At 46.6% G+C, this 23,158-nt stretch overlaps 1 protein-coding gene across 1 annotated transcript; it reads right to left on the reverse strand.

Moving 5' to 3' along the window:
• Positions 1-4,945: 4,945 nt before the first annotated feature.
• KLHL35 (kelch like family member 35) lies at positions 4,946-14,168 on the reverse strand. The gene is given in 7 exon segments (XM_066619464.1): positions 4,946-5,134; positions 5,970-6,158; positions 7,485-7,673; positions 9,145-9,263; positions 10,872-11,056; positions 12,328-13,265; positions 14,109-14,168. Coding segments are annotated over 7 exon segments (1,869 nt in total).
• Between the last annotated feature and the right edge of the window lie 8,990 nt (positions 14,169-23,158).

The following is a 23,158-nucleotide window of genomic DNA, read 5'->3' on the forward strand; positions in this document are numbered from 1 at the left end:
TCTAACACTAACAAGTATACCACACATTGACTCTCCCTAACAGCATGTTAAGACACCGGGCTCCAAGATCCTGAAATATCAAAGCAGCCCAAAAGTGCCCAGCTTCTGTTGCAGATCTGGTTAATCCCCTCAGCCAACACTGGCCCTCATGATCTCCTCCTGGCAGTTCCCAGATGGCCCTGGTGAGCCTTATTTCTGCTAATCACTGGGTGCCTGGCTTTTCAGCTGGGACCTCCAACACTCCCCATTGCTCTTTTCAGGGCTTTGCTATCAGCCTGTGCCAGCTGGATAGCAAATGGCATCTTGAAGGGTGGAGAAATCAGCTCTGATTTAACAAGATTAGGGACACTTGAGCTTCCTACTTCATATATGTGTAAATGAGAGAGATTAAATTGAGACAGCACCTCCAGGTAGGAAATGAAATGCCCTCAGGGAACAAGGGAAGGCTCAAATAATAAAAGAGAAACTATTCTTTACATATTCATTTATTTTAAAAAAAAATTGCAGCCCAATCATGTGGGGCGCTGTCTTACATAAAGAGACATAATAATAATACACATATTTCTATACCGACTTTCTTGGTTCTCAGATTTCTCCTTAGACTTTAGACATAATACTCCTTAGACATCACATAATTACAAAAATGAAATCAAATAAAACAGTGCTGTCGAGCATTGCAGAGTCACCCAAAACTCCAAGGTGTGTCACCTTTGACCTGAGTGCAGCAAGTTCACCATCACTGACCTAGACTCTGACTACACATGGAAATGTCTCGCTATGCACACTTCCCCATCCCCAGGTATTGAGAATTTCCATGGGTACTTCTGCCTGGATCCTGACCTCCTTTGGAGAAGAGATCACTGCAGACTGGTGGCTCTCAAACAAGGGGTTATGACTCAAAAGAGGGTCGTGGGGGTGTTCCCGAGGGTCATGGGAAGGAAGCCGCATTCCCTGTAAGCTGCATGGCTGGAATTGATGCCCGGTGCAGCTTCTCTTTTGAGGCTCCGGAGCATTTTTATTGCTATTATGAACAGTGGCATAGCTAAGGGGGTGCAGGGTGTAGCTGTTGCACTGAGCAATAGGCTTTGGGGGGGGGCAACAAACTGAGCTTGATGCTAGTGGCCAAAGTTCTGAAAACCTTGGTACGTACAAACAGTACCATTATATTATAGATCAGGCCCAAATCCTGACCTGGGGGCCACTTGCAGCCCTCAGGGGCTCCCAATCTGGCCCTTGGGCAACCCCCAGTCTCCAATGAGCCTCTGGCCCTCCAGAGACTTGCTGGAGCCTGTGCTGGCCCGACGCAACTACTCTCAGCGTGAGGATGACTGTTCAACCTCTCACCTGAGCTGTGGGACGAGGGCTTCCTCCACTACTTGCTGTTTCACGTCTGTGATGCAGCAGTGGCAGCAAAGGAAAGGCCGGCCTTGCTTTATGCAAGGCCTTTTATAGGCTTTGAGCTACTTCAAGACCTTCATTCGTTCATATAAGTTCCATCTCTAATATATTCATTTATGTAAATTTATTCAAATTTTAAATGTAAATTAATTCTTTTTCCCCCAGCCCCCAACACAGTGTCAGAGAGATGATGTGGCTCTCCTGTCAAAATGTTTGGACACCCCTAGTAGGTAGTTTAATGCTGAATGCTGTGAAACTAACCCCATTGTAATATCCATATCCTATCAAAAGTTATGACCAATTAACCAGAAACAACTATGAGCGACTTATGCCAACCCTATGGAGCTCTGGACTGAGAGAAAAACTGTGTTAAGGGGTCAAAAAAGTAAAAAAAATTTCAGAAACTCTACTGTAAGTTGATGGCACCGTTGTTGTCTCTGCTTTATTTACAAGTAGACAAGTTGAACCTTGGAGGAAAAGAATATTGGAACAGAGCACTCCTGCAAGTTACTACATCAGATCACTAGAGAGGCATTCCTGCACCCTAGAACTTGCTGCTACCTTCTCTCTCTCTCTCTCTCTCTCTCTCTCTCTCTCTCTCTGTTTCTGTTCCAGGGTCTCTCTCTCTCTGTCTTTGTCACATTCAGATCAATTCTTCAAAAGAAACAGATTCTTTGCTGGTTCACCTAGAAACGACTTCTTTAGTTACACAGCTAACACAAGGTTGGTGGGGATGGAGGGAGAGAATGAGGCTGCAATCCTATCCACACTTTCCTGGGAGTAAGCTCCACTGACTATAATGGGACTTGCTTCTGAGTAGACATGCACAGGATTGGGCTGTTAGTCAGTTGTGTCACTAGAGCGTGCGGACCGCACTATGTGACGCCCTTGGGGTGAGTGACACCACTACTGGCCAAAAGTGAGAAAACCTTGCTATTTTCAAATTACCTTCATATTATATGATGGGTAATTAATGCAGAATGCAATGAAGCAAACCACATTAAAATATCTATATTCTATCAAACATTATAGCCAAATAACCAGAAACAGAAAACACAATCGCCTTATGTAACAACAAATGGATTTTGTTGTTTTTACAGGCCTTTTTACAAGTGCCACCGCCTAAGGAGGTATGTGGGGCGGCGGCAAGAAATAGGGCCTTCTCTGTAGTGGCACCAACGTTGTGGAACTCCCTTCCCCTTGATTTGAGAATGGCTCCCTCTCTTGAGACTTTTCGGCGAGGCCTGAAGACCTTTTTGTTTAAACAAGCCTTCTGAGTTAATGGCCTTTTTAAATATCTTTTCTATATCTTTTAGTATTTTTACAGGCCTGATTCCTCTATGATTTGCTGCGTTTTGCTCTTTTTATCTGACTTTTTATCTGACTACTGTTTTTATGGGTATTTGTTAATGTGTTTTAATATGTTTTTATTTGCGGTTAAATTATGTTTTTAATATGTTTTTAATATGTTGTAAGCCGCCCTGGGTCCCTTCAGGGAGAAGGGCGGGATATAAATAAAGATTATTATTATTATTATTATTTTCTTTAAACTGAGTAATGAGATGGATTGTTCCAAGAGCCAATGAGGTGTTGTTATGACACAGCAGGGAACCAATCAGGTGTGAGTATGAGTCAGCTCTCATTTCCATGGATCAGAGCCCATACTAGAACTCTCTCAGCCCAGTCCTATCCACACTTTCCTGGGAGTAAGCCCCATTGATTCTAATGGGACTTACTTCTGAGTAGACATGCATAGGATTGGGCTGTCATTCCGTTGCATGAGTGTCATGAAGTTGGGCACTGGTTTTTTGTTGGTTGCTGATTTGTTGAGTGATCTTGACTGCTATATATTAAAATGAATGAAGTTTATGGGGGTGTCACTAATGCTAGTGAAGCCTCAGCATTTTGGTTGTGCATTTGATATTGCAATTTGCTCTGTATAGCCTGGTACAGGAGGGGATTCATCATGGGGGTGAGATGAGGTCTCACACCAGGTGACGAAATCCTCGTAACGCCTCTGGAATGAGTAATCTTACCCACCTTCTCAGCCCCTGGTGCCCTAGCATCTCATCCAGAGACATCCCTGAACTCCTGAGCTACTGGTCAGCAATCAGCATTAAAAAAAACAGCTGGTAGGTAGCACTAAACAACAACAACAGTATTTATTTACTGCTATCCAACAAGAAGTTCACAAAGTGGTTTACGGAAAAAAAATCAAATAACTAAGTACTCCCTGTCCCAAAAGGGTTCACAATCTTAAACCCAATTCACTACAGTATATTCCACCTCCAAGTCACTCTTTGTCCATCTCCCCACCCACCCTGGAGTGGACAGCTCCTCCAAGACCCTGGTGGAAAGAGGGGACCACCAGCTGCCACAGATAAACTCATGCAATTTCACTCCCAGCAAGCAGAGTGACCAAGAACGTGGTAAGCAAGAGCCCACTGTGTGTGGCACCTACATCTTCCCCTCTACAAACATGTTCCCCTCCCTCTGGAGCAGCCATTTTCAACTGGTGTGCCATGGCACATTGGTGTGCCATGAAAAGTCTGCAGGTGTGCCACAGGAGTTTGGAGCGCAGTGAAACTCTTCTGGGTTCTGTGGCTCTGCTTCTAGGGCAACTGTCTTTAGTAATGAATTGAGGCAGCAGAGGAAGAGGGCAGACAATTTCTTACTACAGACAGTTGCCCTAGAAACAGAGCCACAGAACCCGGAAGAGTCTCCCGGAAGCCAGTAGTGACATCACAAGAGGGAAAGACCGTAGATAAGACCATAGAGGTCAATGTACTATGAGAAGAAAAACACTGAAAATGGTTGCTCAGGAAGAGCCTGGCTACCACCAAGAACCAGGAACAAGAAGACTTAGCACATCATGAGAAAGGCTGCCTTGTGGTTGGCATCTTTTCCACAAGCAGCTCCTCTCATCCATTCCCTCTGGAGGCAAGAAGGAAGCTTGACCAATGGCCAGAAACCAGAAGAGAGGGTTTCCTGCCTCAGCATCACACCCCAAATTATAAGTTGTCTTTGTCTAGACTTTGCAAACTGCTTCAGGAGCCTATTTTGGCTGAAAAGCAGAGCATAAATGTAGCATCTACATCCACACACCTACACATTAACTGGGCACAGCTGTTCCTACCCCAAAGCAGGCTGAGGTGGCCGTTTCGTGGAGCAGCAGCTTTTAGGTGTCCCATAGAGCTGACAGTTGCCACTTATGTGTTCTGTTTTGCTCCTGGATGTGGGCAATGTCATCATTTCAGTTGTCGCCGTAAGAACCAAAATGTCCCAAAGCCACACTTGGAACTGAGTCCAAGAATCGGCCTGCAAGCAAAGGAAAGAGATTGTGATGGCAAGAGAAAGTCACAGAAGCACCCACTGATGTCTCCTGATCCTTCTCTTTCTCGGTGATCAATCACAGCACATCGTTGATCCGAGTCCTGACTGGCGCAAATGGAGGACAGAGCTGCTGAGAGGTGTGATGGTTGCACTAAGAAATTCTCTTTAAGCATCAAGGGCAGGTGCCTTTGCAAGGGGCGTGGCCTCTACCAAGTCATCTGCTCACATGCCGAAGGATGGTCACGCAGCCATGGTCACTAGTGCAACGCTGGAGAGGGGGCTGAGTCTCTACCGTTCCTGTGACTGGATCCACAGTGAAAGCCTTGTCAGTGCCTTCTCCACTCTCCTCTCTGCCCCCGAGGATGTAGATCTTGCCGTCACATGCAGTTACTCCACAGCTCTCCTAAGGAAAGAGAAAGAGGCTGACAAGATAGAGATCTAGGCCCATCGTCACACATTTTGCTGGGGGGGGAGGGGGTGCCAGTGCAATGGAGGACATTGTACATCATTGTGAAGCCACAGAATCCTAATATATCTTGAATTGAATTTATTATGTAATTTTAAGACAATTAAGTTGTTTTACGGCACATCCTCCATAAGAGAGGATAAGCGGCAGCCTTAAGACACATTTGTTACAAATTTAAGCCAGTTTGAAGTGGGGATCATAGAACGTGTGGTTTTGCAGGGTGCTGAAGATTGCTTATGAGAAATTGCTATGGCACCCTCACAAATTCTATGATCCCCACTTCAAACTATCTTACATTTGTAACATGAATGCTTATGCTACGTTCATGACTGCCACGGCTTTGCGCCGGAGAATCCTGGAAACATCTGTGCAGATTGATAGAGTAGACATTAACCAACCACGGCCAGGACACCAACTCTGTCACAGGGTCAGCATTGCTCAGACTGCTAGGCGGGCTAGCTTTGTGCGTGCCCTGGCACATATACCCTGGCACCCCTGGGGTCCTGGGAATCACCAACAGCATCCCAATTCTATCCACCATATCTACCTGTGTAGGAATTTGCACATGCAAGCTGCACGGACCCCAATTAGAAGAAAGTGGAAAGGTGGCGAGACGGTGGACCACCTTGAGAGGTTTGGCTGGCCTGATGCGATCCATAAGGGATCCATAAGGATCTCAGGAAGGTCCTAGAGACAAGCCCTGGAAGAGATGGAAGACTTGCTGACTCTGCTGTCCAGAACATCCTCAAAGACCTTTCTGCCTTCTCCTTACCAGAGGTTTGGGAAGGGACGCCAGTTCACTCCAGATGTCCTTCAGGGGATCATAGCTGAAGATTCCACTCAGGAGCCCTCCAACCACATAGATCAAGTTGTCAAGTGTGACAGCACTGATGCATCGCTGATTGAAAGGGGCAGGAGACTGAAGGCTCCATGTGTTTTCCTCCGGATTGTAGCACTGCACCTGGGAAAGGAAAAGTCTGTCAGATACTGAGAATCAATGTGGACGCAAGAGCACCTTCAACCCTGAACCACAAAAACAGCTCCTGTGCAAAGGCTGCTCAAATAAACAGCAATCACCAACTTTTTTTTTTTTTTTGCAGAACACATAGGCAAGCACCCAGTGGTGTAGCTACAGGGGGTGCAAAGCACTAAGTTTTGGAGGTGCCGTCCAAGGGGTTCCTGTCTCTCCCTGTCAGAGCTATTCCAGGTGGTGGAAGCAAAATGGAGGCGTACACCTTGCCTCTAAGGGGAGGGGGAAGGGCTGCTTGCACGCTTAGCTCTTTGCACCCCCTCTAGCTATGCCACTGAATGCACCCCTTTCTTTTTCTACGTTTGGGATGTCCTTTGCTTTCACATTCATGCCAAACCAAACTTGCACAAAACTTTGAGAACTCCATTCCATAGCAGCAGCTTTCAGTAAGGTGAAGCTGAGGGTGAACATGCAGCCTCTGTGGTGGTGGTAGGAGGTAGGAATTTCAGCTATTGTCAGGAGGAGCAAATGGTAGGCTTACTGGTGATGCCTACTGATGGCTGGGTACTGTCACTCTCTCTCTCTCTCTCTCCCATAAGAACATAAGAACAGCCCCACTGGATCAGGCCATAGGCCCATCTAGTCCAGCCATAGGCCCATCTAGTCCCACTGTGTATCTCACAGCGGCCCACAAAATGCCCCAGGGAGCACACCAGATAACAAGAGACCTCATCCTGGTGCCCTCCCTTGCATCTGGCATTCTGACACAGCCCATTTCTAAAATCAGGAGGTGGCGCATACTCATCATGGCTTGTACCCCGTAATGGATTTTTCCTCCAGAAACTTGTCCAATCCCCTTTGAAAGGTGTCCAGGCTAGACGCCATCACCACATCCTGCAGCAAAGAGTTCCACAGACCAACCACACACTGAGTAAAGAAATACTTTCTTTTGTCTGTCCTAACTCTCCCAAGACTCAATTTTAGTGGATGTCCCCTGGTTCTGGTGTTATGTGAGAGTGTAAAGAGCATCTCTCTGTCCATCCCCTGCATAATTTTGTATGTCTCAATCATGTCCCCCCTCAGGCATCTCTCTCTCTCTCTCATGTATGTGCACGTGTGTAGTATACGCCAAGTGCAGGGTGGACTCTAACTGACCCCCATTTTGTGACCCCAATAAAGGTCACATTTTGCAAACAAAAACCCCCAAATTCACATTTTAGTTTAATTTCTGAATCATTTCCACACTGCAGAGCAGTGACCTCCCCCTTTAACTGACTGGTGCAACTGCCTTCCCAATATGCCATAACGTCCAATTACCTTATCTGTACTGGTGCGGTCGTCGAGTGCACCTCCAATCACATAGAGTTTGTTGTGGCAGGGGGCAACAGCTGCTGAGCTCACTGCTTCTGGCAAAGATGCGACTGTTGTCCAGCTGTTCAAGAAGGCATCGTAGTATTCCACACTGCTCAGGCGGTCAAAGCCGTCATACCCACCCACTGCGTAGACCTGTCACCAAGCAATGGGGAGAAGAGTTTAGAGATATCTAATCTCAGAGACATGCAGAGGTTGGTGATGGATATGGGGGGGTCATATACTTTTGTTTGTCCATCTCTCTTTCTAAACTGTTCTATTTGACTGTTTAAGGTGAATTTTTGTTGTTTAATTGAATGTTTAATTTTTCATTGTGAAATCTATTTTTAAAAGTGGTTTATAAATCAATTAAATAATAAAAAACATAAAACAGACTGGAGGAGGGGTTGGGTTGGAGGCTGGTTTGGGTGAAGGGCTGTCTGAGTCAATCCTGCCAATCTCTTTGCAAGAGAAGAGCGAACAAGAGTGGCTCACACACTTCCAAGTTCCAGTTAGCTCTCCTAAGGATTGGAGATACTCTTTGAAAAAGAAAGAAAGAGCAGTTATAGCGGACATCCCTAAACTGAGAAGTAGAGAGTTCCTTCTCCTATATGAGCTACAGTTTGTTTCAAGGCCCATAAGAGATAGATTTCAGGCAGTTTCTCCACTGTTGTGATTCCTAGATATTTGCTTCCTCTGGACTACTGAGATACATCTTAGAATCCCATTTCTACAGACAAAAAAGATGCCACACATTTATATTTGCCATTTTTCATGGCCTTGAGCTCTGAAAAGGTGCTTCATTTAAACAAACAAAATTTGTGTTTAAGTAATAGTTCGTGGTGGAATTTTGTTTGGTGATGGGACTTAGATTCTGTAACTTGGGCTTTTGGTTGAGATTTAAGAATATCCAGGCTACAATCCTATTCACACTTGCCTGGGAGTAAGTCCCATTGATTATAATGGGACTTCTGAGTAGACATGGATAGGACTGGGCTCACAGTCATTAACCATGTCGATCTACTAGATAGAAATCAACGAGCCAGAACAGGTTATACCTTCAGTAGGACCAACCAAAATAGGACCAACTAAATAAAGATAATTACATTATCTTTATTGTTAGGATTATCTAGAACTGGAAAAAAATATAGGGCTGCCACCAAAAATGGCAGCCAAGTGTCAAATCTCTCTCCCATAACATGTAGTGCAACTTACTCTGTGTCGTGACATCAACATTGGCCACTGCTGGTGTAGACAGAGGCACCATAGCACACGGTCATGTTAAAACAACACCACAGCATCATGTTGTCAAGGCATGGGAGAAGCTGTGTGATATGCAGTCACACATATGAAGAGGGAAACTGAACATGAGCCCTCTGTTAGTGACAGCCTGGTTGGCAACCTTCAGTCTCGAAAGACTATGGTAGAAGCCTACAGCAACCGGTATTCCCAAGCAGTCTCCCATCCAAGTACTAACCAGGCCTGACCCTGCTTAGCTTCTTAACGTGTAGTTTGACTCCTCCCCCACACAGGGAAGCCATGATTCAATAACTGGTGCAATGCCTCATTCAAGCTGTCAAGCAGAGTGTAGTTCACAGAGTAAAGCTGGGCATTAAAAAAAAAATACCTTTCCCTGGAGGGTCACCATCCTGTGTCTCCACCTGCCTTTCTGCAAGCAGGCGACCTTCATCCAGACCTTCAACTGGGAGTTCAGCATCCAAACATCCCTGCTGTCAATGTGGCCACCTTCAAAAACAAAACGCAGAGGAGCTATGCGGTCAAGGAGCAAAAGGAATGGCATAGCTAGAGAGGGTGCAAAGCACTACGTTTTGTAGGGAGCCTCACCACAGAATGCAAGCGATTCCTCCCCCTTGAAGCCATTCTGGGCCGTGGGAGCAAAATGGAGATGAATTCACTTTAGTGCTTTTACCCCTTAGTGCTTAGTGCTTTGCACCCCTTCCAGCTATACCACTGAGCCAAAGGATTAAACCTGAGGAGATGGTGGCTGGGGGAGGGAGGGATCCTAATGGTAAAATTGATGCTCACATACATGACCCGATAAAGTTGCCTTACCTTGCCAGACTAGCTCAACGTTGTCTACATCAGCGACTGCAAACATTTTTCTTTTCAAGGCACACCCACCTCTATGTTCACCTCTATGGTCGATCTCTAAACCTCCGCTGGCAGATGAAGAGGGACAGATAATTCATTTACTACAGAACAGTAGCCCTAGAAACAAAGCCGCAAAACCCAGAAGAGTCTCCTGGAAGCCGGAAGTGACATCACAAGAGGGGAAGACCGTAGAGGTTGGTGTGCCACGAGAAGAAAAATGGTGAAAATTGCTGATCTACAGCAAGTGTGGATACTGCAGAAGTGGGGCTAGCCTGGCCACTTGGCTTCTTGCTTCTCTGTCCATCAGCTTCCGTGCTGTGAGTGTCCAGGGCTTTTATAGTTACCCTAGACGGAAGGTAGGCTGACAAAAGTCATTGGATGACAAAAAGATGGATTTGAATGTGCACTTTGGACTCAAAGTGGGATATAAATAAACAGACAAGTAAATGAATAAAAGTAGACTGACTATGTTTTTACTAATCTCTGGGCCAAGTTCCCTTTCTGGTGGCATAAAGAGCTATCTGGTTTTGTGCAGTGAGCACCCCAGGAGGGTACCCCTGAGGGTACCCCTGAGTTTCCCTGAGGGCTGGGGATAAGAATAGGCCCTCAGTTTGGCTGTACTTGCCGTAAGAGGCGACTAAACAGCCACCGGGTAGATGGGGCTCGTCAGCCTGGGAAGGCAGCTCATCAGAGAGAAGGAAAACTCTGATCCCAAACCTCCACTGCCTTGTGGCTACATCCAGTTATGGAAAAAGCTTCAGGAGTCAACCTCGAGGCAAAATCCAGAGCCGGAGCCCCTGAGTCAGTTCATGGCTGAACACAGTCACATTCTGGCAACTTGGCTTCTGCCTTTCCATTAGACCATTTCAGCGACGTGGAGAGGGGGGATTTGCTGCATGGGAAACAGTCTATCCTCCATATTTACTTTACCCAGGCTTCGCGCACTGGAGAGGACGCTCTGTTCCAGAACACTATTCAGAGTGCGATACCATAGTCTTTCGAGACTGAAGGATGCCAACAAGACCCCAGGAGGCATAGGGTTATGGGCTGTGCACTTGGCTTCATCTCTACAGCTGTACCCAGTGGGCAGGGATGGCAACACCAAAGTGTTCTCTGTGTGTGTTTGTGTGTGTGTGTGTGTATGTGTGTGTGTGTGTGTCCCCTAGATTGGGATTGAACCTTCTGCATTTGTGCTCTCCTCACACCACATTGCTGAAGAGACTGGTCTTATGGACATCTCACCTGATATGTATACATCATTCTTCATGGCACATGCTGCAAACTCTGATTTGGTGTATCCAGGCACACTGCAGAACTGTTTCCACACTCCACGGTCAGGATGGAACATGTCTACAAAGGGAAGTTTCGCGAGACCCCTTTTATCGCAGCCTCCAACCACAATGATCACTTCTGCCAACTCCATGAATCTGGAACGGGAAGACAGAAAGGTTAGGTGTTTGGGTACAGCTAGATGTGGTGGCAGTATGACCGAACTTGGACTGTGCCCAATCCCAGCAAAGCAGAGGTAGGGTGGGAGACTGGAGGCCCAGCAGGGACAGGAAGAAGGGGGAACCTAAATCTTTTCCCATGTGTTGTCTGTTGAACATACAGATTTTTAGATTCTGAGTCCTTTGGGGACAGAGAACCATTTACTGATTTATTTTACTATGCAAAACACTTTGTGAGCTACTCCTGTTGAAAAGTGGTATATAAAAAGAGAGCCAGGATGGTGTAGTGGTTCAGAAGTTGGACTTAGACCTGGAAGATCCAGATTCAAATCCCTGCTTAACCATGAAGCTTTCTGGGGAACCTTGGGCTAGTCACTATCTCTCAACCTCACCTACCTCAAGAGTTGCTGTGAGGACAAGGAGGGAAGGAACTATGGACCTCACCCTCAGCTCCTTGGAGGAAGGGTCGTATAAAATGTGAAAAATAAATAAATATTCTTAATAATCCTCTTAGGGCGCAATCCGAACCAACTTTCCAACACTGGTATGGCTGTGCCAGCCCCTCTGGCTTCCTAAATCAAACCCTGGTTTTCTTTTCCTGCAGGGGTGCCACCCAGCCTTTCCTCTACTGTGCTGCCAGCTGGCCTTGAAACCCCAGATGCAAGAGCCATGGCTCCGAGATCAGAAGCACATAATAATAATAATAACAGGTATTTATATACCACTTTTCTTGGTCTTTATTCAAGACTTTATTCAAGGCGGTTTACATAGGCAGGCTTTATTAAATCCCTTATTAAATAGGGATTTTTACAATTTCAAAGAAGGTTCTTTCTTTCAAGAACGACTACATTCAAGGTGTTTCATTCCAATCTGGCTTCACATTCTGGCCTCCAACCTCCCACGCTCAGAGCAGATGGAATAGCTCGACTTCAGCTTGTCAGCTGCTCCAAGGTTGCACGGTGCCGGTGGCCTCGAACTGGCGACCTTGTGGATGTTATCTTCAGGCAGACGGAGGCTCTACCCTCTAGACCAGACCTCCTGCCCACATCCTTCTCTACTTCACTCCCTCCACTCATCCCTGACTCCATGGCTTTGGCCATTCTGCCACCTTATACCTGACTGGCAAGAACCTCTTATTCTCTGCACACAAACCAAATCTGGTTTCTCCTCCTCCTTGCTAGAGCTTGGGAGCCACCCAGGTGATAAGATATTCAGGTACACCCTGTATGGGCTTGCCGGTGCATTTTTACCTTCTAGGCCTGGAGCGTTGAGAGCTGACTTCAGTGCCCAGGATGTGATGCTTACGGGCTTCTTGCAGCAAAGGCAGGCACTCCTTGGAGGCCTGGATGAGCGGGTCCATTTCCACTTTCTCCAGGAAGTACACAGGGTCCAGCAGAGACAGCCGCACACACTGCAGCAGACCTTTCAAAGCCCCTTTCCTGTGGACTGTGTCATGGCACACCCAGCTCATCACTGCTTCAAAGGCCACTTCCTCCTTTGGAATCGCCAGTTGGTCGCTAGACAGGCATTTTGTGAGCTCCTCCATGCCCAGCTCCAGGAACTCCTCGCAATGTGACACCTCCACAAAGCCTTCCAGCACGCACCTCTTACTCTTCTCAACAAGCGATGCAATGCTGAAGGAGCGGGCAAGTCTCATGATGCCCAAGCAGTTGCCAGGGCAGAGCTGGTCTTTCAGGAAGGTGGCACAAGCCTCTTGGAGTTTGGAGATCTGAAGCAGGCTGGACAGCTCCAATATCCCTTCCACGTTGTCCTCCTGGATGACAATGTTTCCACCATACATGTAGTCTAGGAGGAGACTCATGGTGGAGGCAGAGATCGCCTGGAGGCTGATACTATCTTGGCCATCTTCCTGCAGGCCCCCAGCAAACAGAGCTCTAAAATAGGTGCTGTTGGCAGACAAGGTGGCCCGGTGGCAGGGAAACTCCTGCCCCTCCATCACAAGCACCACATCGGTGAAGAGGCTGTCCCGCCGGTAGGAGTCGAGGGTCTGCAGGATCTGCTCAGCATGGGAAGACACGCTGCAGAGTTTCACGTGGGACTTCTCCTTGGTCTGATCCAGAGATGCATTTTTATTAACAGCCTTTCGTCCATAACTAGACTCTTCTTTCATGAGATGGTACATCCTGATTTAGAACACATGAACAGTAAAGCATGAGAGCAGCCCCTCCTTAATCAGACCAAAGCGGATTCCCCTAAGCCAACCCTGTTCCCAATAGTGTTGTTACCAAAAGGGCTGTTTTGTTTAGGGGAATTATTACAATGCCTTTATTGGAACATTATTATTATTAACTTTATTTTTACCCTGCCTTTCTCTCCGGAGGGACTCAAGGCGGCTTACAAACAAGGTTAAAACAAATTAAAAAACATAATTTAAAAACAGATAAAAACGTTAGGATCGTAGGCTGGATAACAATGCAGAGAAATTTGCTTTTGCTTAAAGAGGAGACTGAGAGAAAGATACCTTTCAATAAAAGATTGTGGTTTATTACAAAACCATACAAAAGAACAAAAGGTAACTATAATGCACATGGAGAAATGATATTTCTTGGTCCTAATGCTTACATAAGAACATAAGAACAGCCCCACTGGATCAGGCCATAGGCCCATCTAGTCCAGCTTCCTGTATCTCACAGCGGCCCACCAAATGCCCCAGGGAGCACACCAGATAACAAGAGACCTGCAAGGCTTCCTGGGAATTGTAGTTAAGAACATAAGAACAGCCCCACTGGATCAGGCCATAGGCCCATCTAGTCCAGCTTCCTGTATCTCACAGCGGCCCACCAAATGCCCCAGGGAGCACACCAGATAACAAGAGACCTCATCCTGGTGCTCTCCCCTACATCTGGCATTCTGACTTAACCCATTCCTAAAATCAGGAGGTTGCGCATACACATCATGGCTTGTACCCCATAATGGATTTTTCCTCCAGAAACTCATCCAATCCCCTTTTAAAGGCGTCTAGGCTAGACGCCAGCACCACATCCTGTGGCAAGGAATTCCACAGACCGACCACACGCTGAGTAAAGAATCCAGTGTACACACGCTTGAATCCAGTGTACCCAGTTTTCATGGTGGTTGCGTGTGAAGAGTATTTGGTGCGTCCGAGGAAAATAGATAAGGAAGAGAGGTTGCAGGGAAGGCTTTAGGGGTCCCTGCTCTGCCAACCCCAGCTGCTAACTGAAGATGGGAAGAGACAGGGAGAAAAAGCGGGGGAAGAAGGGAAAGAGTTCCCGGTGCAAGATAGTTACCTGTCCTGTACAGCCAGTTGGGGGGGGGGGAGAGTATTGTGGAGAGGACCTTCTGACAACACAAATGTGTTGGGCCTTGGAGAGAGAGAGGGAGAGTGTGAGGAAGCCCTCTCTTATAAGGGGTTGGGGGACAGTGCCTAGTGCTGAGCTGGAAGATAGTTTGATTGCTAGCTGCTTAACACAATGCTGGGGCTCAGAGTCTTCTTTTCATATGTATAAGTTTGAATGGGGAGCAAGATGTAGGTATCAGTTATCAGCAAAATTCAATCAGGGGTTGAATGGCTGGATTCTGTGGAAAACATAGGTACAATGCAATGAATCAGCAACACCAAAATCATTTGCATACAGTAGTGTAGGAGATGCTTAAACAGTGATTGGATTAAATCACAAGACTTCCTGGAATAATGTGTGACTGGGGTGGTGGTGGTGGTGGTGGTTGTGAACCCTGAGCTTGTGGCTTGACCAAAGTCCTGGAAATGTGGCCTGTATGCTGGGAGAACAGTTTAGCTTGCATGATATTATAGTCTATAACAGCATATAGAGAGAGAAAATCACGGCTGAAAGGCAAAAAGGGGGATTTTCATGTAAGAGTGTCCTACTGGATGCTTGCAGATACACTGCTTCTGAACATACAGGTACCATTTAATTATCATGACATTTGAAAGGGATTGTAACTCAGTGGCAGAGCCTGGCACGTAGACCATGGCACTTAGCTATGCCGGACCATGAGAGCCTGGAATGGCTCCAAAGGGGAAGGCGAGGGACTGCTTGTACACTGCGGTGAGGCTCCCTGCAAAACTTAGTGCTTTGCACCCCCTCTAGCTATGCCACTGGGCTTGACTCAATCAACTTAAGGAAATATATAACTTAAGGAATCAAACCTCAGACTTTGCAATTTCTTGACCAGAAGGTTGTGTGTATCTAACAATGATCATGAAATTCTGCACTGTTAAATTATTTTAAGTTGCTTTGTGCAGATTTGCGTGACTGCTTATTTTGTATAATTTATTCCTCTCTACTAGTCCCAGGGAGGGGCAAGGAGCCACCCAAGACCCCCAGCAAAGTCATGCCAAGAGCCGGTGAGGCTTAGTGGGAGAGTGTCAGACCAGGGCTTGGGGGTGCTGGGTCCAAATGCCTGCTCAGTCCTGCAGGTTACTAGAAGCACTTGGGCCAGTCACAATCTGTTAGCTTTAAAGCTGTGTTGCCAACATGCCCTGCGCGTGTGTACTGGAGTGTGCTCACACTAAGATGCATGTCAAGGGATCTTTGCCAAGACACAATAAGTTGTGGCCAGCATTTATAGGGTTAAATACAAAGCAGCAAGAATCAGGTCTTCAAATCACTCCCATGATTTGTTTATTAAAGAATGTAAGTGATGACTTGGGCATGAGAAATCAGAAATAAAACCCTTCAGTTGCAAAATAAACACAACAGTTTGGCAATATGAATCAGCATGATTCAATTTTATCTATGCAGACTTTAAGGACTAGAACCTTACTTCTGCTAAATTGATTGGGGATATTCCCCAGGTGCAACCAGCATTGACTTTGACACTATTTCTATGTTCTCACAGAACTGTGGGATGTTTATACAACACTGGCTAAAATAGCCTTGATTGCCTTTGACTCAAGCATGACTGATACTTCTGATGTTTCCAAATGCTCTTCCCACATCTATTGGTGTTGCTTTATTTTCAGTTTCCCCCCCCCCCCTTTGTGGGATTTAGGACAGACCAGGGTAGCTAGTAGAAACTTTATCAGGTGAAAACTTCCTTTCCTCCATCAAACCAGGCAGAGTTCTGCCTCTGTCCCCATCTTCAAGCCATCTGCAAAACTCAAACTTCAGAACCAGCTTATTGCAGCATCACAGACCAAAGTACAGAACATTTCTATGATAACCAGTGGCGTGAGAGTCAAAGAAAGCTCAGACAAACATCACCATGATCATTTCCCTAGAATTCAGAAATGATCATTGTCACATTCAGGAATAAAGCTGCCTCCACCATTCAACTTGTTAATCAAGCTGAGGGTGATTGAAAATGTTAATCCATCTGATGGTTTCAGACTTCAATTGATGCAACAAGACAATGGCAAGAGCCACTTTCTGAGTTCAGCAGCCTGCCACTCAAAGAGGTAAACCTGGCAGCTGAGTAGAGTCACTATATGCTATAAGAGTGAAAATGGGACCCACACCCATTGCAGAGATGGAGCTTATTGTCCCATCTCTGCATCCTTCTCTTGCTCCAAGGAGCTCAGGCCAGCCTACATGGGGTACCAATTTCTTCTTCGATTTAGATCAAGACACAGCAGGTTGCCCAGAGTCACCTTGGCGAATTTCCTGAGTGGGCATTTGAACCCAAGTCTCCTGATCTCTCATCATTCCAGCACACCAGCTGACCCCACCCCACCCCACCCTTCCTGCTTGAAGATTCACTTTTCTGTCTTCAGGAAAGGCCTCCTCACCTGACAGGTAAAAGAAGAGCATCACTTGGCTCAGGTGCAGCTCCTCAAAGGACATCAGACAGTCCTTTGCATTTCGACTCCAAGGCAACCACCAGCATAAACTCCTTGGCACAACACTAAGGGCGCTTCCCTCTGCCTGTGCCGGACAAAGACAGAAAGGGCTTCTTCCTGGAGCAAAATCAGCTTTTGTTCCTCTCATTATGACGTGCTGGGAAGATTCACTGGGCATTAGCTGCAGCTGTCAATTAATCGTGTGTGGGGGGAGGGGCCCCTCCATGGAAGCAAGGGTGTGAAGATGGGGAGGGGGGGTGCACTACGCTGCTCCAATTTCACCCAGGGGACAGCTTAGAGGCAATAGCCCATCTGGAAAACCAATTGGGGCCTTGAGGGAGCCATTCGTTTGAATGAGAGCTTTGCAAAACTGCACTGAAACGGAGAAATCAGAGAGTGCAAATGCCAGGCTGCAGACTCCTCCATCGCAGCTTGAAGGCCAGAAGCTGGTTCATCATCACTTCTACCCCACCTTGCGAGACCATCACACTGCTTGGCTGAAGTTGACCAGCAGGGATCCTCAGCCTTAACGTAGAGCTGGTGTGCCCTCCAAGCCCACCCCACATATTGACCTTGCTGCAGACAGAGGGGGTCATCTGCTCATATTACTCCTACACCGGAGCCAGGATGTTGTGGTGGTTTGGGAGTTGAACCTAGAGCTGGAAGATCCAGGGTCTTATGTTTATAGGGTCAAGATCTTATGTTCTTAGGGTCAAATCCCCACTTAGCCATGAGGCATCCTGGGTGAACTTTGGCCAGTCACACTCTCTCAGCCTATCCTACCCCTTAGGGTTGTTGTGAAGACAAAGGAACCACGTACCCCACCCTGAGCTCCTTGGAAAAAAGGGTGGTATGAAGACGTGAAAAATAAACCTATATTATTACAGTATGTAACTGATGGGGCAGAAGGCAGTGAGCTGAGAAAAAGCGACTTACCCAAAGCCACTGCAAGTTCCTGCAGTGACAAGACTGTGGCACCAGGGGGTGTACTGATGTGTAGTCCAGTCATTGAGCGCCTATGCTCTTCAAGTAGCTTGGAGCTCCCTGATGCATTTCAAGTGTGGGCTGAAAGCCGAACTGGTCAGGGTAGCAGAGAGGCGGAATCTCTCTTTTCTGGAGGGATGGGTGCTAAAAGCAGCCTCAGAGGGGCTGCGTATGGAGAGATGAACCTTCCTATACTGCAACCTCAATCATCAACAGGGTGCCTGTATGGTGGAGGGGGCCGTAGCTCAGTGGAAGAGCCCCTCCTTTGCATGCAGAAGGTCCCAACTTCCATTTCTGGTAGCATATCTGGGCAGGGCAGAGAAATTTTCCAGACGAACACTGGAGAGCAGCTGCCAGTCCATACTGGCAACACTGAGCTAAGTGAACCAAAAGCCTGACTCAACAGCAAGCAGCTTCCTCTGTTCCCCCATATGTGGGTTGCATGGAGGAATCAGTGTGGGGAGTCAGATTCCTTCTGATAGGTTTTTACCTAGAGGTGCTCTTGAACATAGCATTGCCACCCTGCAGCCTGGAGAGGTGCAATCCACTCTACCTGCCCAATCGTCCCCCCCCCCATTTCTAATCCCCCTGAAATTTCTAAGCTCAGATCAGGATGGTCTACGACAGGGGTGCTCACACTTTTTTGGCTCGAGAGCTACTTTGAAACCCAGCAAGGCCCGGAGATCTACCAGAGTTTTTTTTTTACAATGTTCACGCCATCATAACATATAACATTTATGTGTACAATGTATGTTGGTGTACCTTGAGCCCCACTGAGTATAACAGGACTTACTCCTGAGTAGACATGCCTAGGATTAGGCTGTGAGGCTGCAATCCTAGCCACACTTACCTGAGAGTAAGCCCCATTGAGTACAATGGGCCTTACTCCCGGCGTTTCCTCCCAGAGGCACCTGAAGGGGGGGGTCGGCACTCCGCGATCTACTCATTTTGCCTCGCGATCTACTGGTAGATAGCGATCCACCTATTGAGCACCCCTGGTCTAAGAGGAGCTTGCATGTCTGATAAACCCAGGAAGGTCTTTTAGCAGCTATGGAGCGAAGTGTGTGACCCCAGCACAACATAAAGGGGTGTTGTGAGGATAAAGTGAGGGGGTGATGAAAGGGGACCATCACCACCTGTGTCATGATGAGCTCCGTCGAGGGAGACTGGGATAAAAAATGGTATCTTTGTTTCTATCCCACCTTTCTTCCCTGATGGAGTCCAAAGCATACCTAAGGTTATAAGGTCTCCCCTTCAGGCACAGACCAGTTGCAAACTTGCTGTGAAAAATAGCAGCACTAGAACTTGGGTTATTCAAACAAAAATTAATAGGTTAGCAAGAGATTCTGGAGAGGCAGGAGCCATGTTCCTTCACCCAATTGAGAGAATTCATCACCACCACCCCTAGAGTCAGAGGGGAGCAATGCAATCCTCTGAATGCATACTCAGGAATACATCTTACTGCTTTCAGTGGGAATTACCCCCAGGTAAGCGTGCATCAACTGGAGACTTTAATAGGTAATCACAGAAATTCTGGAAGATGAATCTATATAATGGCTGTTAAAGTCATGATGGCTGCATGGGTCCTCCCTACTCAGAGTAGCGTTTCTCAAACCGTGGGTTAGGACCTGATTTCTGGTGGGTTCCACAGAGCCCCCAATGAAAACAGGGTGATGGAAAAGATCAGATAACTGCTTCAAGTCCTAAGGCTTTCCAAAAATCAGATTGCAGCAAATTGCCCTGCAAACAGCAGAGCTCCTGCAGTTTGCAAGCTTTTGTAGATAAAGGGAGAGAGAAATGTTTGAGCATCTTTTCTTCTGGGGTGCTTTTTCCCAAGTTTGTCAATGACAGGTAGTAGGAATAGGTGAAGCTGGGTCACAGACTCAAGACTATTTATTAGGGCTGCCTCATTACGAGAAATGGATTGAGATTTTTGCAAATAAATATTACTTGTAAATAGAAACCTAATTTCCAGATCACTTTTTTAAAAGTCTTGTAAAGCTAGGGGGGCCTGGTCCTAAAAAGTTTGAGATGCACGGTGCTAGAGACATGAATGAAGAGGGCCTGGTCTGGCATATTTACATTTCTACAGCTATACATAATATAGCTTGGGAACTAAAACGTCTTTTGGGGGATGCCATCGTGAGCTGAAAGCTCCCAGCATATGAGTCTATTGGCCTCTGGCAGGAAGTGGTTGTCACAAGTCTGTTTTATTGCCGTCTCTGGATGAAGACAAGAATAATCAAGAACTACACCGGTTGGCAATGCTTTCCCTAATTATGTCTGGGGGGAAAGATGCTTCTACAACCCTCTGCATATTCTTTGTGTGTTCACATCACATTATAATCCACAAATTATAATCATATCAGTGGTCCTTGGCCTTTCCTAGGTTAAGCAGAACTTATGCTGCCAGAGATGTTTGCATCCACTCGATGACTTTATCAGCAGGCAGGGAAGTGGCTTCTTATAATTAATTGTTCAAGGTCAAATTGAAACCATCCAACATATTCTGTTTTAGTGTCCCTGTCATGCTAGTTCCTGTTCCATTTACTTGGAATGGTCGATACTTAATAGAGGTTTTCTGATCAAGAGAATCTGAAATGCCTTCTCGATGACTGTACAATTGATATAATGGAGATGGTCTCTAAATTCTTAGTCTCAATGTCCTCTAAGTACACCTAGTTTATCTGCTAAGCCTACTGCTGATAATGTTCCATACCTTATTTTATTGTACTCATTTTTGTTTTCGCATTACTCTGTGTTCATCTATGCTCTCCCTTGTAACTGGCTGTTGCCATATATATTAGATGAATGAATAACCTTTATTGGCATACATATAACTTCCATCTCGAATATATTTAAATTTTATCTTTTTTTTCCAGCCCTTGACACTGTGCCAGATATTTGGCCAAAAAGTTTAGAGACCCCTGATCTAATGTGAGATGGATGTGGTCCTTATTTCTATGAATGCCAAACTTGACGTTAATTCCTACCGCACTGCAATTGAGTTTTTTACTTCTACATATTTGAAACTTAATTCTTATCTTGAATCCATTACTTTTATTCATTAAAATTGGAAGAATATAGCTTGAAAACTGCAGGCCAATCGTCACATATGCTGATTATACCACATTTTCCGAGCATACCTGGAGTATTGTGTCCAGTTCTGGTCGCCACATCTCAAAAAGGACATAGTGGAAATGGAAAAGGTGCAAAAGAGAGCAACTAAGATGATTACTGGGCTGGGGCACCTTCCTGGCTACGGCGTTTGGGCCTCTTCAGCCTAGAGAAGAGGCGCCTGAGGGGGGATGTGATTGAGACATAAAAAATTATGCATGGGAAGGATAAAGTAGATAGAGAGATGCTCTTTACACTCTCACATAACACCAGAGCCAGGGGACATCCACTAAAATTGAGTGTTGGGAGAGATAGGACAAACAAAAGAAAATATTTCCTTACTCAGTGTGTGGTTGGTCTGTGGAACTCCTTGCCGCAGGATGTGGTGATGGCATCTGGCCTGAATGCCTTTAAAAGGGGATTGGACAAGTTTCTGGAGAAACATCCATTATGGGTTACAAGCCATGATGGGTATGTGCAACCTCCTGATTTTAGAAATCAGAATGCCAGATGCAAGGGAGGGCACCAGGATGAGGTCTCTTGTTATCTGGTGTGTTCCCTGGTGCACTTGGTGGGCTGCTGTGAGATACAGGAAGCTGGACTAGATGGGCCTGTGGCCTGATCCAGTGGGGCTGTTCTTTTGTTCTTATGAAATCAACATGCATAGCTGGAGGATGTTTTATATGGTGCCAGGCCAGTGGGCCTCCCAGCCCTGTTTATTCTCAGTGGCAATGGTTCTCTGGGTTTTGGGATACAAAGTTTGCCCCAGTCCCATGAACAGGCATCCTTGCAGAGGGAGGTGGCTCACTTAGACTCCAGGACCTTCTGTATACCAGGCACAGGGGTCTGCCGCTGCGCTACCTAGAAGTGCTCTTTCCCCATTTTGCCACCACTGTTAACTGCCCCTAATCAGGGACTAAACCCAAGGTCGTGTGCAAAGAATGTGCCCTACAACAGACGTGTAAGGTCTTTCCCTGCCATCATCAAAAATGAGCTGAACGCACATTTCATGCTATTTCAATGCAGAAATGCTTCACCTACAGAAAACGTACAATGGATGAAGTGCACTTGAAATTTCCCTAGAGGGACAAAAAACAGTTTCATGTTAATACTTCCAGAACAGAGAGTGTGGGTGTATGTGAGCACAGAGAGGAGCAGGGAAAACAAATCCTTTTAGGAGGAGGAAATTTCCATATATGTTAGGTAGCTACCAGATAAGGCAAGGGAAGAGAAAAAAAATTGGAATTACCTATTGTTACCATGTAAGCTTTCAGACAAAGTCTTATGTGGTTTAGGAAAACAATTTTTATACAGCAGCAGTTCCCAAACTCCTGCAAGGGAGTTAGGACAACTGTTAAGTCCTGGCAGAGGTGAGGCCCTGAAGGTGCCACAGCACTGGCATCGCTGCTTGAAGCAATGGCTTTTCTTCCTTAGCTGGGGTGTCATGCCAGCCTCCAGGAGGGCCTGGGGGGGGGGGGCTTGCAGCCCCTTCTGTAGGCCTCCCCAATGCTCAAAATCACTTTGATTAGCCATTGGAACACACTTCTGCACAAAAACCGGAAGTGTGCTCCGATTGCTAATTGGAGCGCTTTTGAGCATTTGGGAGGCCTGCAGAGGGGGCTGTGAGCCTCCCAGAGGCCAGCACAACCCCCTAGGTAAGGAAGGAAACCCATTGCTCCTGGCAGTGGTACGATAGCTGTGGCACTGTCAGGACACCCATTTCTGGGCCACTCCCCTTAAGGGGTGAAGGCCCACTTCTGTTACCCCTGGTGGGTTGCAACCCACTAGTTTGGGAACCGCTGTTGTACAGGGCCTTGGTAAATACGTGCATATTTATTATTATTAGAGATGAACTGCACAGAGAAAAGATCCATCAGGAATCCAACACAGATAGGGCCCTCACCACATCACCTGTATCAAAATACTTTTCAGTAGAGGCCCATTCACATACGATACAAGGACATCTGCGATACAAGGACATCTGCAAGAGGGATCTGAAGCCCTTCGGAGTGGACCTCAACAGGTGGGAAACCCTGGCCTCTGAGCGGCCCGCTTGGAGGCAGGCTGTGCAGCATGGCCTCTTCCAGTTTGAAGAGACACTTGGCCAACAGACTGAGGCAAAGAGGCAAAGAAGGTAGGCCCATAGCCAGGGAGACAGACCAGGGACAGACTGCACTTGCTCCCGGTGTGGAAGGGAT

The sequence above is a fragment of the Tiliqua scincoides genome, chromosome 3 (assembly GCF_035046505.1).
Source record: "Tiliqua scincoides isolate rTilSci1 chromosome 3, rTilSci1.hap2, whole genome shotgun sequence".
NCBI lineage: Eukaryota > Metazoa > Chordata > Lepidosauria > Squamata > Scincidae > Tiliqua > Tiliqua scincoides.